The sequence below is a fragment of the Carcharhinus amblyrhynchos genome, chromosome 8 (genome assembly GCF_965287045.1).
Source record: "Carcharhinus amblyrhynchos chromosome 8, sCarAmb.v2.hapA, whole genome shotgun sequence".
Taxonomy (NCBI): Eukaryota; Metazoa; Chordata; class Chondrichthyes; order Carcharhiniformes; family Carcharhinidae; genus Carcharhinus; species Carcharhinus amblyrhynchos.
Window position 1 is genome coordinate 109,822,235 of NC_137331.1, and position 20,113 is coordinate 109,842,347.

The 20,113-nt window shown below is 46.1% G+C and overlaps 1 protein-coding gene across 1 annotated transcript in view; it reads right to left on the reverse strand.

The window, feature by feature from the left end:
* lama1 (laminin, alpha 1) overlaps positions 1 to 20,113 on the reverse strand; it is a 314,737-nt gene that overhangs the window by 24,473 nt on the left and 270,151 nt on the right. Inside the window, exons 52-57 of the mRNA XM_080194636.1 lie at positions 18,505 to 18,619; positions 15,079 to 15,249; positions 12,424 to 12,575; positions 8,765 to 8,950; positions 6,179 to 6,377; positions 2,377 to 2,489 (exon numbers count right to left, since the gene is read on the reverse strand). Coding sequence (XP_080050762.1) covers positions 2,377 to 2,489; positions 6,179 to 6,377; positions 8,765 to 8,950; positions 12,424 to 12,575; positions 15,079 to 15,249; positions 18,505 to 18,619 — 936 coding nt within the window. The remainder of the gene's footprint in view (positions 1 to 2,376; positions 2,490 to 6,178; positions 6,378 to 8,764; positions 8,951 to 12,423; positions 12,576 to 15,078; positions 15,250 to 18,504; positions 18,620 to 20,113) is intronic.

Here is a 20,113-nt window from a genome sequence, read left to right on the forward strand (position 1 = left end):
TAGATACGTTCAAGAGGGAGCTCAATGTGGCCCTTGTGGCTAAATGAATCAAGGGGTATGGAGAGAAAGCGGGACTGACAATGCATGATCAACCATGATCATATTGAATGGCGGAGCAGGCTCGACGGGCCGAATGGCCTATTCAAGCATATATTTTTTATGCTTCTTCTCTTAAAGGGTAGTGAATCTGTGGAATTCTTTATCACAGAGAGCTGTGGAGGCTGTGTTGTTAAGCATATTCAAGAGTTGTGGGGGTACGGTGGGAAAGTGGGGTTGAAGATTATCATATCAGATCAATCATGATCTCATTGAATGGCAGAGGAGGCTCGATGGGCTGAATGGCCTACTTCTGACCTCCTGCATCTTATGGTCTTATATCTAGGTTTTTAAGACCAGCTTGCCACAATTTAAATTCTATTTTTGATTTACCTCATGCTTCTTTTCAACTCTGACGTTGTGCTTCCCCTGAATTCCAGAAAGTAAAATAAGATAGTCAACAAGAGTGGCAGGTAGAGGCTGATGGGCTGAATGGCCTTTTTGTGTTGCATCACTCTATGATTCTCTGAGTCACCAGGTTTCTCTGCAGAGGAAGTGACTATATCCTCCCACTGACACTGGTACCATAGAAAGCATTCTTTCCGCTTGTATCACAGCTTGGTATGGCTCCCACTCTGTTCAAGACCACAAGAAACTACAAAGCCCAATCCATCACGCAAAGCAGCCTCCCATCCACTGACTCTGTCTACACTTCCCACTGCCTCAGAAAGGCAGCCAGCATAATCAAGGACCCCACGCAGCCCAGACACACTCTTCCAGACAAAAGTCTGAGGTCACGTACCAACCGACTCAAGAGCAGCTTCTACCCTGCTGCCATCGGACTTTTGAATGGACCTATCTCGCATTAAGTTGATATTTCTCTACACCCTAGCTATGACTGTAATGCTACATTCTGCACCTCTCCTTTCTTTCTCTATGAAAGGTATGCTTTGTCTGTATAGCACAAGAAACTAATACATGTGAGAATAATAAATCAAATCAAGACTACCGAACCAAGATGGAGAAACAAATTTAAAATAATTGGTCAAAAGAGCAAAAATGCCATAAGAAAAATCTTCCCTCACATGGTGAGTGGTGAAGGTCTGGATAGTACTGCCTGAGTGTGGTGGAGACAGCTTCAGTCAAAGCATTCAAAAGGGGCAAGGTTGATCAGACATTAGGACAGGAAGACTAGCCGACAACAAAGTTGGCATTTCCTAACTATTTATGGGGCAGGGAAAAGGTCATCCTCTGCTGGGTAAAAGAATGAAGACCAGAGTTTGTTTGTCTTTAAGGATGAAGAGACAATATGTTGATTCATGATAAAAGGGAAATTCAAGTGTCCTTCACGGAGTATTAAACTGAAAACCACTCTCTAATAAAAGTTGGATGTGATGAATGAAAACAGAAAACATTTGGAAATACTCAGTGCGCCTGCTAACGTCTGTATGTGAGAGAAACCAAGTTAACAGGCCAGTTAACACCCTGTGTTTTCTGGTGGAGGTGGCTCACCATTGGCCACCGGCCTGATCTTCTGGCCCTGCCGATATCAACTTGGTGCTCCGGTTTCCTCCCACAGTCCGAAAGACGTGCTGGTTTAGGTGCATTGACCATGCTAAATTCTCCCTCAGTGTACCTGGACAGGCGCCGGAGTGTGGCGACTAGGGGCTTTTCACAGTAACTTCATTACAGTGTTAACATAAGCCGATTTGTGACACTAATAAATAAACTAACTTTAATGCCTCTTTGCATAGGTTATCCATCAGGCTCTGGGGAATCCACAGCAGTGACGGTGGACGGGGGAGTCGCCTTCAGCAGGACTGGAAGATCAGCTGGAAAATCCTGCCCAATGTTTCAGGTTGTTTTTTATCATTGAAATGGTTTTGCTCTCCATAAGACAACATGTTGCTCTCCACGAGGGGCGGCACAGTAGCACAGTGGTTAGCACTGCTGCTTCACAGCTCCAGGGACCTGGGTTCGATTCCCGGCTTGGGTCACTGTCTGTGTGGAGTTTGCACATTCTCCTCGTGTCTGCGTGGGTTTCTTCTGGGTGCTCCGGTTTCCTCCCACAGTCCAAAGATATGTGAGTTAGGTAGATGCTAAAATTGCCCCTTAGTGTCCTGAGATGCTTAGGTTAGGGGGATTAGTGGGTGAAATATATGTAGGGACATGGGGTGGGTTTGTGGTTGGTACAGACTCGATGGGCTGAATGGCCTCTTTCTGTACTGTAGGGTTTCTATGATTTGCTGTTTGATCTCAGATCTCCAGCATCTGCAGCATTTTGCTTTGCCAACTAAAGGTCATTTGTCCCACATACAACAATCAGACGGAGGCACTTACTTTCTCTTGACTGCGTTCTCATCAAAGGAGAGAATCATGTGACTTCCTCGTGCGAGTCCAAACTGGTGAGCATCAGTAACAGTGCCAGGTAGTTCCCCGACTGTACACTGCAACTGTTGACAAAAAAAACACATGCAATAAAACATTTAATTGTCAGGCTGAATGAAGGGTCGTGAATGTAGCCCAGTGCATCACGCAAACCAGCCTCCCATCCATTGACTCTGCCTACTCTTCCCACGGCCTTGGAAAAGCAGCCAGCATAACCAAGGGCCTCACGCACCCTGGGCATAATCTCTTCCACCTTCTTCCACCGACAAAAAGATACAGAAGTCTGAGGTCACATACCAACCGACTCAAGAACAGCTTCTTCCCTGCTGTTGTCAGACTTTTGAATGGACTTACCCTGCATTAAGTTGATCTTTCTTTGCACCCTAGCTATGACTGTAACACTACATTCTGTACTCTCCTTTCCTTCTTATGAACACTATGCTTTGTCAAAATAATGTGCCAGAAACAATTCTTCTCACTGTATCCTAACACCTATGACAATAAGAAATCTAATCAAATTGAATAGGAGTGTTTTTAAGAACATAGTTTGGGATTTTCCCCCAGCCCCCGGTGTGTTTTGTGGCAGTGGAGGTGGTCCACCATTGGCTAGCGGTGGGATCTTCCAGTCCCACCACTGTGAAAGGAGTTTCCTGTTGTTCACACCATCCGCCACTAGGGACCCATTGAAAAATTCTTCCCACGATCGTTTGTGCTCTCCCTCCTACTTTGTTAGACTCTGTCAGGGTTACTCCAATCAGGATGATGGGCAGGGTACTTGAGGCCAAACCTCTGCCAATATTCAGAGAATTATAGAATCCTTACAGTGCAATGGGAGGCCATTCAGCCCATCAAACCTGCACCAACAACAATCCCACCCAGCCCTTTCCCCCTAACCCCACATACCACTCTGACACTAAGGGACAATTTAGCATGGCCAATCAACCTGACCCACATATCTTTGGAGTGTGGGAGGAAACCCACGCAGAAACGGGGAGAAGGTGCAAACTCCACGCAGACAGTGATGGCCCTATTCTTTTGAACCAGCTGCTAGGAGAACAATGCTCCTCCTGACTGCCCTCTCCCACTCCACTCTGCAACTCCCAGGAAAAATTCCCTATCATAATGAGAGAAAACTAGAGAAATATCCCTGGTGACAGAAGGAGGGATCAGATTTGAAGCTGACTGGGGGACAGAAACACAGGCAACACCAAATGTTTGTTTTACACAACGAGTTTCCTTGTACTGAAACACACAAGCTGAAAGATGGGCAGAAGCAGATTCACTGGCAAGAGAACCGAATATCATTTGATAAATGTTAGGTGGAAAACAGCACGGGAGTGAGATCATTGGATAAGTTTGATGTTTATTTGTTAGTATCACAAGTAGACTTATATTAACACTGCAGTGAAGTTACTGTGAAAATCCCTTGGTCGCCACACTCTGGCACCTGTTTGGGTACACTGAGGGAGAATTTAGCACGGCCAATGCACCTAACCTATCTTTCAGACTGTGGGAGGGAACCGGAGCACCTGGAGGAAACCCATGCAGACATGGGGAGAACCTGCAAACTCCACACAGACAGCAACCCAAGCTGGGAATCGAACCCGAGTCCCTGGCGCTGTGAGGCAGCAGTGTTAACCAATTCTACCAAAGAGCTGACACATTCACAATGGGCTGACGTTGCGTTACTCCACGATTCTCGGGCAGGAGGCAATTTGATGTGAAAAAATGACAACAGATCTCAATTTGAAATAGAAACTTGTAAAGATTACAAGTTTCAACAATGGCAAAAACTGCAAGTTGCCATTTAAATAGATAGCATTGAGGGCAGCATATGTAAAGTGCTGTGTATTCTCAGCTGGTACATCTGTCAGAGCAGACTACACTTTACTGTGGATTGGCTTTTCCTTACCCAGGAAAGAGCTCTTCAAAGAGCTGCTGTTCTGTGCGGTTAATATTTAATGTTGCGACCACAAAGGCAGGCTTTTGTTCTCATGCCTCGCTCTCTAAAGGCTCGACATTCAAAAGTTCCCAGACGTCACCCCCATGTCATTTGATATCTTTATTTCTCCACAGGGTGCAAAGGTCAAACGCCGTGGGACTAACCACCAGACTGAGGTCACCTCAACACGCTTCCCCTGCTTTGCTTCGGGGTCAGGTCACTGGACTGATGCCTCCGTGATGCTGCCAACTTCATTTTGTTAGGCGTGCAGAAATGTTTCACGTCAAATGGAAACAAAAACGGCAGCAAAATGTAAGATGTGACATGGGCTCCACATCATGACATAGAAACTCGAAGCAGGAGTAGGCCATTCGGCCCTTCGAGCCTGCTCTGCCATTCACTTCGATCATGACTGATCATCAAATTCAATATCCTGATTTCCCCCTCTCCTTTCCCCCATTAATGGCGTCATCATGCCAGTCTCAAATGTTACAGAAGGTGAGTGGGCACCAAATTAAAGCCTGACATAATTTTTAAATGACTAATTTAACTCCAAAGATGTGCGGGATAGGTGGCTTAGCGATGCTAAATTGCCCCTTAAGTGTCAGTGGGGCTAGCTAGGGTAAATATAAGGTGATAGGGCCTGGGTGGGATTGTGGTTGGTGCAGACTTGATGGGCCAAATGGCCTCTTGCACTGTAGGCATTCTACGGATATAACTGCTGAGCCATTGAGTTTGTTAAAGAGCCGATTATTTGTAATGTTTTCCTACCCGCTGCTTTTTTTCCAGACACCGAGCAGGATAAGGCTTTGTAGGGCTGTGTGTCAGGTACAATGAGGTGACGGAAGGGTGGAAGGTAAGGCCTGGCACCCGGATCACGGCTAAAATTATTCTAAGAGGAATAGAGAGGGCCTTTACATTTCTCATTGTGATCAACTCTCAAGGCTGCTGAATGACGCCCTGTCCAAGGCTCCTGATTGGGCATAGAGACTGCTTTTACACTACTAATTATAGGAAAGCAAGGTCCATGTGGTATTATTGCTGGACTATTAATCCAGAACCTTAGCCAATGTTCTGGGGACCTGGGTTCAAATCCCACCATGGCAGATGGTGGAATTTGAATTCAATTAAAAAAAATCCGGAATTAAGAATCTATTGAGGATCATGAAACCATTGTCGATTGTCGGAAAAACCCATCTGGTTCACTGATGTCCTTTCGGGAAGGAAATCTGCCGTCCTTACCTGGTCTGGCCTACATGTGATTCCAGAGCCACAGCAATGTGGTTGACTCTCAACTGCCCTCTGAAATGTCCGAGTGGGACACTCAGTTCAAGGGCGACCAGGAATGGGTAATAATTGTTGTGATGTGGAGATGCCGGCATCGGTCTGAGGTGAACACAGTAAGAAGTCTCACAATGCCAGGTTAAAGTCCAACAGGTTTATTTGGTAGCAAAAGCCACTAACTTTCGGAGCACTTGCTGCTCCTTCGTCAGGTAAGGACTCACCTGAAGGAGCAGCGAGCACTCCGAAAACTAATGGCTTTTGCTACCAAATAAACCTGTTGGACTTTAACCTGGTGTTGTGAGACTGATAAATGCTGTCCCATGAATGAAGTTTAAAAAATGGCTGCCTTCCTACTGGGCTTCCAGTAATTGTCCATTTGCTGCTTGATTCAGAACGGTTGGGAGTGAGTGGACCGCTCACAATCTACTCTGCCTTCCTCACTCTGCCAAATCCCATCAAGCCCAGCCCTGGATTTTAGAATTTTCTGTTTTGGCTGAACGCATGGAGTTGGTATTACAACATCCTTACCGTCTTCTTGTTGGAGAGGGAGCTGCGGGAGGTGGTGGTGGGGGTTGTTTTCTTCTCAGGAGGTGGGATGGGTTTGACAGTGGGTTGAACTATCGGTTTGAAGCCTCTCTCACCCGCCTCAGGTGCTGGTCTCTCTGAGAGGAGACAGCTGTCCAGATCAATGTTGTGGTATTTCAAAGCACCACTGAAATCTAACAACCTGCGATTAAAATCAAAATTCTGTTTTAAATCATCTGCAATGCATTGGCAAATACTTTAAAAGACAACACGCCATAGAACATAAAACACCACTTCACAACTATACGAGCTGTAAATACTAGGGAGTGATTCATGCAGCCAAGTCCTCTAACAGTTCAAAATGCCTGAAATCGTATGCCATTTAGAATCCCTACAGTGCAGGAGGAGGCCATTCAGCCCATCGAGCCTGCACCAATACCAATCCCACCCAGGCCCTATCCCCATGACCTATTACCCTGCTAATCCCCCCGACACTAAGGGGCAATTTACCAATCCACCTAAATTGCACATCTTTGGATTGTGGGAGGAAACCATAGCGCCCGGAGGAATCCCACGCGGACCCAGGGAGAACATGCAAACTCCACACAGACAGTGACCCGAGGCCGGAATCGAACCCGGGTCCCTGGCGCTGTGAGGCAGCAGTACTAACCACTGTGCCACCCCCACAGACGATTTGTTTCAGAGCAAGGGTGGAACGTATATCGAGATGCGACCTGAGACTACGTTTACTAATTGTTAACATTTTAAATGTCTCGCTGCTGGTTTAGTTTTAACGTTAATCCAGGTGTAGAAATTAGAACACAGAACATTACAGTGCGGTACAGGCCCTTCGACCCTCGATGTTGCGCCAACCAGTGGAACCAATCTAATGATCCTCTAACCTAAACTATTCCAATGTTATCCATATATCTCTCCAATGACCATTTGAACGCCCTTAAAGTTGGCGAGTCCACAACTGCTGCAGGCAGGGCATTCCACGCCCTTACTACCCTCTGAGGAAAGGACCTACCTCTGACATCTGTCCTATAACTACGACCCCTTAACTTAAAGCTATGTCCCCTCATGTTAGCCATCACCATCCAAGGAAAAAGGCTCTCACTGTTCACCCTATCCAATCCTTTGATCATCTTGTATGCCTCGTAACCCTCTTCTCTCCAATGAAAATAACCTCAAGTCTCTCAGCTTTTCCTCATAAGACCTTCCCACCATACCAGGCAACATCCTGGTAAACCTCCTCTGCACCCTTTCCAATGCCTCCACATCTTTCTTAAAATGCGGTGACCAGAACTGTACGCAATACTCCAAGTGCGGCCGCACCAGAGTTTTGTACAGTTGTAACATGACCTCACGGTTCCGAAATTCAATCCCTCTACCAATAAAAGCTAACACACCGTACGCCTTCTAAACAACCTTATCAACCTGGATGCCAACTTTCAGGGAGCTGTGCACATGTACCCCGAGATCTCTCTGCTCATCAACACTACTAACAGTCCTTCCATTAGCCCTACATTCTGTACTCCTGTTACTCTTAGCAAAGTGAATCACCTGACACTTTTCCGTATTAAACTCCATTTGCCACCTCTCGGCCCAGCTCTGCAGCTTATCTATGTCCCTCTGCAAACTGTAACATCCATCCTCACCGTCTCCAACTCCTCTGACTTTGGTGTTGTCAGCAAATTTACTAATCCATCCGTCTACACCCTCATCCAGGTCATTTATAAAAATGACAAACAGCAGTGGCCCCAAAACAGATCCTTGAGGTACACCATTTGTAACTGAACTCCAGGTTGAATATTTCCCATCAACCACCACCCTCTGTCTTCTATCAGCTAGCCAATTCCTGATCCAAACTGCTAAATCACCCTCAATCCCGTGCACCTGCATGGCTATATTTCTATAGTGTATTGGCTATATTTCGGTCTGTTTTCACCAGCAGGTGGTAATGTAGAATTCCTGTCACCATTCCAGTTACCTTAGTGAGCAGATAATATTGGTGAAACAGAAACAGAAAATGCTAGAAAATCTCAGCAGGTCTGGCAGCATTTGTGGGAAGAGAATAGAGTCTGGGTGACTTCTTCAGAGCTGAAGACAATAGAAAATAGGATTATTTACAATGTTAGGTGCTGCGGGGGGAGGGGGAGGAGGATTGACAAAGATGTCGAAGACTAAATGACAATGGGAATGTCAATAGTGGTGATCATGGCTGAGAAGGGTGCTGATAGTGACCACTGAGAGATCAGAGTGTGTAAATGACAATTAGATAATTAGAGACATATAAACAGATGGCCCTCATGGGGTGGAGGGAAGGGGAGACGGCGGTGGGGGAGAAAAAGATGGAGAGCGAGATTTTTAAAAAGAGGAAGCAATGGAAGAAATGAAAATAAAAGACTAAAGAAGATATCAACTCTTTCTAACCCAAAGTAACACCCTGCCAAACACTGTCAGGAGGACACACTTTGAAATATTTTTGAAGCATTGTTTATTATAAATAGAGACTCATTCCATGTGGTTTACACTTGCTCTGAGCATCAGGTACAGTACAGGCTGGATTAACTCACAGAAACTTACTCGGTATTCAGGACCAGGTTCTTGAGGCAACCCTTGAAGGATTTTGTTATCTTCAGGACGACAGCGCCCTCTCCAGTTGGGACGCCGCCAGCGTAGAGTCTGGTAATATTCAAAGGACTGCTGTCTGCTGAGGACCCAAGTCTCATTTCAAGGACGTTCCCTTCATCCATCTGCAATGTCATTATCCTGTCAGATGGAATCAAGAGGAGTTTAACACACCAGAGGCGAGACATCGACAGTGGGGAGCCAAATCAGCATTGCCTCCATCCCCACCCCATTTTACACAGTCAATTAATTCTTCAGGTCTATCGGCCGAACACTGGTATAGAAATTGAACTGTGCAGTGCCTGTTTCTCAGTGTAAAAGGCAAAAGGATTCACTAAAGTGTGCCGAGGATTCACTCAGGTGTTCTGTGCCAAATCTGCACCCAAAAGTGCCTATTGCTGAAGAGTGCCAGGGTGGCCCTGGAGTTGACCCCTACAAACTGAGTACCTAGCACCTGTTTCCGACCTGTAAGGAAATTGAATTGTGACTCAACACAGCTTGCTCTGTGCCAGGTTAACAACTAGGAAGGGAACCTGTGGAAGCTGCTCTCGCATGGACGGGCACGGTAACAGACTCCGCTGATCTGAAGGTGAAGCCAAAGGTCCTACTAAATAAATCTGTTGGACTTCAACCTGGTGTTGTGAGACTAACACCGGCAACTCCACATCAAGCTGGAGCCAGGTGGAGGTGGGCGCTTGCAGGCGGGGAGGAGGAGGCTCCACTCTGAAACTGCAAGTTGCTGTTCCCCATGAGTCACAACTGGAGCCATCTCCCCCTCCCCTATAAAGCCCATAAACACACTGCCTGGCAACCGCAGTACACCAGACGGTCCCCATGGGTTCAACCTCTGTGAGTTTTACTGTGCAAATCAGCTGCTTTCAGCATAAGACACTACTCATTTGAGCCCATAACTCATTTAATAAGTTTGAAAAAAACATCATTCCCATTAAATCAAAACAGAAAATGCTGGAAAATCTCAGCGGGTCTGACAGCATCTGTGGGAAGAGAATAGAGCCGCTGTTTCGAGCCTAGATGACCCTTTGTTACACTCTGGAGTAAGGGGAGATACGAAGAAGTCAGGAAGTTACTTGGACAAATAGACTGGAAGGAGGCGTTCTTAGGGAAAAGTACCGAAGGAAGGTGGCGGATATTCAAGGAATGTTTGTCTGGAGCTATGCATGACAACGTTCCGATGAGACAAGGGGGTTTTGGTAGGTCGCGGGAACCGTGGTGCACGAAGGCTGTGTTGAACCTAGTCAGGAGGAAAGGGAAGGTGTACAAAAGGTTCAGGGAACTAGGAGAGGTTAAGGATCCTGAGGAGTATAAGGACTGTAGAAAGCTTAAAAGGGAAATTAGGAGAGCCAGAAGGGGTCATGAGAAGACCTTGGCGGGTAAGATTAAGGAGAATCCCAAGGCCTTCTATAAATATGTGAAAGGTAAAAGGATGAGAAGAGAAGGGATAGGACCTATAAAAGGTGAAGGGGGAAAGGTCTGCGTGGAACCAGAAGAAATGGCAGAGGTGCTTAATGAGTACTTTGCCTCAGTATTCACGGTGGAAGCTGATCTGGGAGATTTTGCTATGGATTTGCAGCAGATGGAAAAGATTGAGTTTGTGGATATTAAGGTGGAGGATGTGTTAGAACTTTTGAATTCTATCAAGATAGATAAGTCGCCGGGACCAGATGGGATGTACCCCAGGATACTGTGGGAGGCGAGGGAAGAGATTGCAGAGCCCCTGGCGATGATCTTTGCGTCGTCAATGGAGACGGGAGAGGTTCCGGAAGATTGGAGGATTGCGGATGTAGTCCCTATTTTCAAGAAAGGGAACAGAGATAGCCCGGGAAATTACCGACCGGTGAGTCTGACCTCAGTGGTTGGTAAGCTGATGGAGAGGCTTCTGAGGGACAAGATTTACGAGCATTTGGAGAGGTTTGACATGATCAGGAATAGTCAGCATGGATTTGTCAAGGGCAGGTCGTGCCTTACAAGCCTAGTTGAGTTCTTCGATAATGTGACTGAACACATTGACGAAGGAAGTGCCGTGGACGTGGTGTACATGGACTTCAGCAAGGCGTTTGATAAGGTCCCCCATGCAAGACTTCTTGAGAAGGTGAGAGGGCATGGGATCCAAGGGCCTTTGGCCTTGTGGATCCAGAACTGGCTTGCCTGCAGAAGGCAGAGAGTGGTTGTGGATGGGTCTTTTTCTGAATGGAGGTCAGTCACCAGTGGAGTGCCCCAGGGATCTGTTCTAGGACCCTTGCTGTTTGTCATTTTCATAAATGACCTGGATGAGGAAGTGGAGGGATGGGTAAGTAAGTTCGCTGATGACACGAAGGTCGGTGGTGTTGTGGATGGTCTGGAAGGATGTCAAAAGTTGCAGCAGGACATAAATAGGATGCAGGACTGGGCGGAGAAGTGGCAGATGGACTTCAACGCGGATAAATGCGTAGTCGTCCATTTTGGCAGAACCAACGGGATGAACGAGTACACTATCAAGGGCAGGAGTCTTAGTAGTGTTGAAGAGCAGAAGGACCTTGGGGTCCGGGTCCACAGGACTCTTAAATCGGCCTCGCAGGTGGAAGAGGTGGTCAAGAAGGCGTATGGTGTACTGGCCTTCATTAATCGAGGGATTGAGTTTAGGAGTCGGGAGGTAATGCTGCAACTTTATAAGACCCTTGTCAGGCCTCATTTGGAGTACTGTGCGCAGTTCTGGTCGCCTCACTATAGGAAAGACGTAGAAGCTATTGAAAGGGTACAGAGGAGATTTACAAGGATGTTGCCTGGACTGGGAGGCATGCCTTATGAAGTTAGGTTGAGGGAGCTGGGACTCTTTTCCCTGGAGAGACGAAGGTTGAGAGGCGACCTGATAGAGGTTTATAAAATGTTGAGAGGAATAGATAGGGTGGATTCTCAGAGGCTATTTCCCCGGGTTGAAATGGTCGCTACGAGAGGACACAGGTTTAAGGTGCGGGGAGGAAAGTACAGAAGTGATGTTAGGGGTAAGTTTTTCACTCAGAGGATGGTGAGTGAATGGAATCGGCTGCCGTCAGTGGTGGTGGAGGCGAACTCGCTGGGGTCTTTTAAAAGACTTCTGGATGAGTATATGGGGTTTTATGGGATTGGGGGTTATAGATAGGTGTTGATGTGATCGGCGCAACTCGTGGGCCGAAGGGCCTGTTTGTGCTGTAGTGTTCTATGTTCTATGTTCTACACTCTGTTGAAGGATCATTTAGACTTGAAATATTGGCTCTATTCTCTTCCCACAGATGCTGTCAGACCTGCTGCGATTTTCCAGCATTTTCTGTTTTTGTTTCAAATTCTAAATCCGCAGTATTTTGCTGTTATTCTCATTAAACTGTTGTATTTATATATAGTCTAGCAGACATCTTTCTCTGTCTGGTCAGCACTGATGAAAACAGAATCGATTAAAGTAATGCAACTAACCGGTTTTTATAAATAATTGTGGCTTTCTCACTCAAACAAAGTAATTAGATCAGTCATCAATACCCATTATTTTGTTTATATCAACTTAATTGTAGGCATTCTTACAATGCTCCTCTGTCTTATGGTCTTAACCCTCCATTTTGATCAGCTTTAGACAGGCTAACACCCACCTCTTGTTTCTAGTAAGTATGACAGAATGTTCTTGCCCATCGCTGAAAGTTCCGGAAGGGGCCTTGGCAATGACTTTTCTGGTGTGGACTCCATCCCCAGTGTTCACATGAGCTTCCACCCGTCCACCAATGATCATAATGGCTAAGAACGGCTGCAAGATATGGAAGAGGAAATCATTACAATCCCCACATACGCGCTGGTTGTATCACAGCTTGGTTTGGCTCCTGCTCTGACCAAGACCTTAAGAAACTATAGAGGATTGTGAACAAACCCAGCCCATCACTCAAACCAACCTCCAACCTATTGATACTGTCTACATTTCTCGCTGCCTTGGAAAAGCAGCCAGCATAATCAAGGACCCCACGCACCTCAGACATTCTCTCTTCCACTTTCTTCTGTCAGGAAAAATTTGCAAAAATCTGACGTCACATACCAACCGACTCAAGAACAGCTTCTTTCCTACTGCCGTTAGGCTTTTGAATGGACTTACCTTGTATTAAGTTGATCTTTCTCTACACCCTAGCTATGACTGTAACACTACATTGTCTATTGCCAAGTCTTCTGTGAGATTATTCTGTCTCAGCATTGCTACCTAGTGTTTAAGAACTACAATGGTAATTCTTGGTTTGCATTGTGATTCTGTCTTTCGAAAGTGACACAAACCATGCAATGGAAGTGGAACTGTCCCAGCATTCAGTGCAACAGTGAAAGTGCTCCATTAAAAGCTACTTAATTTCACTGCTGTATTCCTCAATGAACGCAGGGGAAGCTCAGTTCCTGGGCCGCAAAAAGAAAAAGATAAACACAAGCAACAGGATTCTCCAGCCCTTCTCACGGGCCAGGTCTTCCAGTCCCATCGCAATCAGCCCCCTCCTGTCCAGCAGCGGGTTCCCCAGTGGGCGAGGCAGGCGAGCCATGCAAAAGCGCGTAGACTTTGGCGGGACTGGAAAATCCCATCGACGGCCAATGGCTCGCCACATCCATCGTGGGAAAACCCCCCGGGAAATCCCAGCCCAAGAAATGGGAAACAGAAGAAAGGAAGAATAAATTAGCGAATAGAATCATAGAATCCCTATAGTACAGAAGAAGTCTGCACTGACAACAATCCCACCCAGGCCCTATCCCTGTAATCTATGTATTTATGCTACTCATCACCTTGACACTAGGGTCAATTTAGCATGGCTAATCAACGCAACTTGCACATCTTTGGATTGTGGGAAGAAACCCACGCAGACATGGGGAGAACATGCAAACTCCATACAGACAGTGACCCAAGCTGGGAATCGAACCCGGCTCCTTGGCGCTGTGAGGCAGCAGTGCTAAACACTACGCCACCCTGATGGGAGGAGAGAAAAATATATAACTAGAAGTTACCACTGAATATTCTAGTTGACAATTTGTTTTAAATATATTAACACATCCAAAAAAAAGAAATAAGGCACAAAATTTTCAGTCAGTAAATTAAATGTGTATTCTGTAATATCAGAAAAATGTGGCTGGCAGAACTTGCCAGGTGTTTGTTCAAAAGGATGGAATAAAAGCTCGTACCATTAAAAAAAAAACCATTGTGTCCCATGTGAGCTGACACCTCAACTAATCGGAATCAAGGCTGAAAGCTCCACATGTAGAATTTGTAGAAAACCAGCCTTTATTTGCCAGCGGCCTTGATACTGAGATACGCTACAGTCCAAACATCACCTAAGTATTTCTGCATCTTAACAGATGTTGGAATTCAAATACTATATAGAACATTTGCCCATCTCAAGCATTAAGCTTGTCAATCTCAGAAAAAACACCTATTTAGACCACAATGAGATCCACATCAAAGAAAAGTGCTGCGGATACTGGAAGCTAAAATAAAGACAGAAAGTGTCGGAAAAGCTCAGCAGGTCTGGCAGCATCTGTGGAGAGAGAAAGACAGAATTAACGGCCTGGATTTTCCATCCATTGATTGTAGGCAAAATGCTTTCAAATGTTCCTCATAGACTTTCGTGAAGCTTTTTATAAACTGAAGCCAGTTCCTTCATTTTAAGACCTTTTGTTTTGTGGGAAAGGTGATTGAGGATGCGGTAAAACTCTCATTTTATACGTGCCTTCTTGCTCACTGGTAGCAAATCTGTATTAAGTCTTTGGATGTAGAAGTCCCTTCACCAAAAATCCTTTTATTTACAATTCCAACAACAGCAAACCAAGTGCTATCAGTCAGCAGTCCCAGAGGGGCTGTCACTCCCGGTTAAATACAAGGAAAAGACTCCCTGATTAGCTCATCAATTGACTCCTTAATCAGAGAGTTCATATTCCAATTAGGCCAACCTCAATGGCCTGATTGAAGTCATTACAGAATCAATGTGCCTCTGAAATGTTTTTATGTTTTGTTCTCCTAAGTCCATTCAGCCCATTGTTCATGTGTCAGCTCTTTGGAAGAATCAGCCCATTACACCTACTGCTCTTTCCCCATTGGTCTGCAGATGCCTTCAAGTTTTTATCTCTGCCCTTTATCCCTTTTACCCAATCCTCTTTTGAAAATTACTGCTCTCACCACCTTTTCAGATAGAGAATTCCCAATCATAACAACTTGCTTCCTTCAAAAAAAAATTCATTTCGATTTCCCCCCTTGATTCTTTTTGCCTAACACTGGACACCACTTGACTCACCATTTTTGTCTGCCGGCGATTACGGCTCCTTGCTGATTTGCCAAAGCCAGCTAAAATGATCCCAGTGTCATTCTTGGTGGCAAAAGTCGCCATTAACCTGGCTTCCACTGGTAGGATTTTTGGCCGTAACTGAACGTAGCCGTTGTTTAAAATCGTCACACGTCGGATAGGCTGTTGAAAAAGAAATTAATTTTATGTGAAACATTTCCATTTGCAACTTAAATCTCTGATTTAACATAGTCAGGGAATAAAAATCAATGAACCTCGCCTTGTTAATAGTCAAGGGTGGAACGGTGGCACAGTGGTTAGCATCTGCTAACCAACGGGTTAGAACCAGCGACCCGGGCTCGATTCCCAGATTGAGTCACTGTCTGTATGGAGTTTGCATGTTCTTCCCGTGTCTGCATAGGTTTCCTCCAGATGCTCCGGTTTCCTCCCACAGTCTAAAGATGTGTGGGTTAGGTGGATTGGCCGTGCTAAATTGCCCCTTAGTGTCAGGGGGACTAGCTAGGTTAAATGTATGGGGTTATGGGAATAGGGCCTGGGTGGGATTGTGGTTGGTTCAGGGCCAAATGGCCTCCTTCTGCACTGTGGGATTCTATGAAATGAAAAGCAGTCCAGTCTGAGAGTTTCCATCTAAATCTGGCATCACCCATCGTTGCTGAATGGATAAATGGTCGTGTCATGAGTGTGGGAAGTAAAAGACAGAGATCCACGTTCCAGCAGCTAGGACATGATTTGAAGGTCCCCATACATAAATCACAAAAAGCTCACATGCAAGTTCAGCAGGCAATAGGGAAGGCAAATGGAATGTTGGCCTTTATTTCAAGGGAAACACAGTATTAAAACAGGAAGTCTTGCTAAAAATATATAAGGCACATGTTTTACCATACCTGGAATAGCCTGAACAGTTTTGGTTTGCTTATCTAAGGAAAGCTAGAGTCATAGAGGTTTCCAGCATGGAAACAGGCCCTTCGGCCCAACTTGTCCATGCCATCTCATTTTTTTAACCACTAAGCTAGTCCCAATTGCCCGCATTTGGCCCATATCCCTCCATAGTCATCTTACCCATGCAACTGTCTAAAAGCTTTTTAAAAGACAAAATTGTACGTACCTCTACCACTACCTCTGGCAGCATGTTCCAGACACTCACCATTCTCTGTGTGAAAAAACTGCCCTTTGGACACTTTTGTATCTCTCTCTTCTCATCTTAAACCTGTGCCCTCTAGTTTTAGATTCCCCTGCCTTTGGGCAAAGATATTGACTATTTAGCTGATCTGTGCCCCTCATTATTTTATAGACCTCTATAAGATCACCCCTCAGCCTCCTGTGCTCCAGAGAAAAAAGTGCTAGTCTATTCAGCCTCTCCTTATAAGTCAAACCATCAAGTCCCGGTAGCATCCTAGTAAATCTTTTCCGCACTCTTTCTTGTTTACTAATATCCTTTTTATAATAGGGTGACCAGAACCGTCCAAAGATATACGGACATTGGAGACAGTCCAGAGAAGGTTCACTACATTGATCCTGGTTATGGAGGGCTTTTCTTATGAAGAGAGGCTGAATAGGTTGGAATTTGGAGAATGGGAGGCGACCTTATTGAGACATATAGGATTCTTAATGGGCTTGGCAGGGTAGATGCTGAGAGGTTGTTTTCTCTTTTGAGAGAGTCTAGGACCAGGGGACATAATCTCAGAGCAAGGGATTGCCCATTTAGGAGAGATGAGGAGGAATTTCTTCTCTCAGAGGGTAGTGAATCTGTGGCAGAGGTATATTCAAAGCTGAGATGGATAGATTTTTAATCAGTAACGGAATTGAGGGTTATGGGGATAAGGCGAGAAAGTGGAGTTGAGCATTATCATATCAGGTCAGTTTTGATCTCATTGAATGGCAAAGCAGACAGGATGGGCTGAATGACCTACTTCTGCTCCTACATTCATACAGTCTTATGCAGAAGTTACTTCAGCTTTTTGTGAAGTCACTTGTCCACCTTGTTGCTCTGAATAACACATAAGGATGGACTTCCCAGAGGAGCAGCAGACCTAATAATAAGGCACAACAGCTCATAACTGCATTAAGAAGCTACGTAAACCCTCATGTAAATGTAATGGAGAGTGGGGCAAGGATTCTCATCGACTATCACGCTGTACGATTCCTGTAGAATGCAAACGCCTAGGCGACACAAAGAGCAGATTTGAAGATCACTTGTTAGACAAGGGAGTCAGGGAATGAGTTAAAATAAACCTTTGGTCACCATCTCAAACTGGTGCAACAAGCAAATGAGCAACTTGCAGATGAGACGAAGGATTATCTATCAAGAACCGGGCAGACTTGGAGAAATGTGATGAGAAAAGAGGCTGCCATGTGAAGGAGGGCATGGTTGCGAGGGGTGTTCGTTGCTGCTAAGAGTTGGCCACCATTCTAGGTCCAAGGATATTATTTAACTAGAAAAAGTGCAGAAAAGACTTATTAGGATACTACCCGGACTTGATGGTTTGAGTTATGAGGAGAGGCTGGATAGACTGTAGAAGGCTGAGGGGTGATCTTATAGAGGTCTATAAAATAATGAGGGGCATAGATCAGCTAGATAGTCAATATATTTTTCCAAAGATAGTCTAAGACTAGAGGGCGTAAGTTTAAGGTGAGAGGGGAGAGATACAAAAAGGTCCAGAGGGGCAATTTTTTCACACAGAGGGTGGTGAATATCTGGAATAAGCTGCCAGAGGCTGTAGGGGAGGCAGGTACAATTTTGTCTTTTAAAAAAGCATTTAGACAGTTGTATGGGTAAGATGGGTATAGAGAGATATGGGCCAACTGGGGCTAGCTTTGTGGCTTTAAAAACAGGGCAGCATGGACAGGTTGGGCTGGAGGGCCTGTTTCCATGCTGTAAACCTCTATGACTCTATAAAGATACTGGATTTACATAGTTATTGACAATGAATCAATGGAAAATGTTGGAACCAAGTGAAGGGCCTAAATCTATGAACGCGTTAGGTGTTGCTCTCTGACTGTAATAAGGAATTGTGACTCTTTTCCTTCCCCAGCACTCTTGCATCCTAGAGGCCGGAACTTTCTGGCTGTACACGCCGGCGGGATCTTCCGGTTCTGCCAGAAAATCCCGGTCACGGTTTCATGGCTGCGAGGGGCGCATTCAACGGGAAACCCTGTCGACAATGGCAGGACCAGAAGATTCTGCCACCGGCTAATGGCTGACCCACCTACCACCGCAGTGATGGGTTGGGTGGTAAAGCCCGCCCCCCCCCATAAAGTGATCTGATTAACTTAAAGAGTCTCCCGTTTTGATGGGAGTTTTTACCAATTCTGATGAAGGTGTTGTGCATACACAGCATTTTTGGGTTTTATTTCAAACTTTTCTCTTATTATAAAGGGGAATAAGTCTTCGGTCTTCTTTATTTCACTCCTATTTACCTCGAGCAAGCACCCTTTCTTCACACCCAAAGAATTCCTCAGCAGGTCAAAGGTGGATCGGGAAATCTCGACTTTCTTCAAGCAGCCTACGAACGATTTGCTGAGAACCTCCTTCCTGCAAAAATCAGACACCAACTGTAGGTAAAAAACTACAGTGAGAACAATCTGACCGATGCACCGAGAGTCTAACTTACTCTGAGGTTTTCAACCGTGCAGCCAAATACAAAGGCAAGAGAAGGATGAATGAGGAAAAGATGAGAGAGAGAGAAGCAGCTGGTGGGGGGGCTGCCTCTTTTTGGAAAGGCCGGCCTAACCACACTCCAATCAGGCAATTCTGAGACCACCAATGTGCCTTCCCCTGGAATCAAGACCCTGGGAGCGGAGGTCATAGAATCATAGAGGTTTACAGCATGGAAAGAGGCCCTTCGGCCCAACTTGTCCATGCCGCCTCTTTTTTTTAAACCACGAAGCTAGTCCCAGTTGCCCGCGTTGGGCCCGTATCTCTTGATATCCATCTTACCCATGTGGCTGTCTAAATGCTTTCTTGAAAAACAAAATTGTACCTGTCTCCTACCTCTGGCAAATCGTTCCAGACGCTCGCCACCCTCCGTGTGAAAACACTGCCCCTCTGGGACCTTTTGCATCTCTCCCTTCTCACCTTAAACCTATGTCCTCCCCCAGGAGCTGTCGGCCAATCAGAGAGGCAGCTCTTGCGCTCAGCTGTACCAGTGAGGAGGCCGTGGGTAGCTGCCGGGAGGACAGGCACCGGGGGGTGCCAGCCCAGGGTTTCAGAGCTAGCCAGGCCACAGATACGTAATGTGTATAGCAGTGGGGAGTGGGTGGTTCACATTTTGGTGGGGGGGGGGGGGGGGGTGGGGGGGGTCAAAGGTAGGGGATGCGGTGAGGGGAGTGGGGTTCGATAGCCCGTAGCCAGCTCTCAGCAGCAACTAATCCCCCCCCCCCCGCCACTATGCCCCCTCCTCTCTGCACTTGGGTACCTTTATGCGAGGGATTCACCCCACCCCTGGTTGACAAACAGCACAGTTTTACCTGTGGTGTGTGACCCAGGGCCACAATCTTGCCTGCAGCCAGGTTAATGCCAGTGATGATGAGCTGAGGCCCTTGAGTGATCATCTAAGGGTCTCGCTTGCCTTCCCACTAGAAGTTAATTTGGGCGGAGGCAGAAAGGCAGCAGTCAGCTAAGTACACGTCCCGCCTGCGTCCCAATTCGCCAACACTGAGAGCACAAGACTCCACCCAGCCTCACAACCAGCGCAACAGCTTCTATTAACAGCTGTTCCGAAGAGGTAGTTCAGCTTCCCTGAAATACAAACGGGGTGAAACGGCCTTCAGGTCAAAATGATGATGGCGCACTAGACTTTATTTAGCAAGGTTCGGCAGTGTCTGAAAGGTAGATTTGAGCTTAACTTTCCGATCAGCTTCTCCTAACTGACATCCTCTGAGGTGGCACCGTGGTTAGCATTGCTGTCTCACAGCGCCAGGGACCTGGATTCAATTCCCGGTTTGGGTCACTGTCTTTGTGGAGTTTGCACATTCTCCCCATTTCTGTGTGGGTTTCCTCCGGGCGCTCCGGTTTCCTCCCACAGTC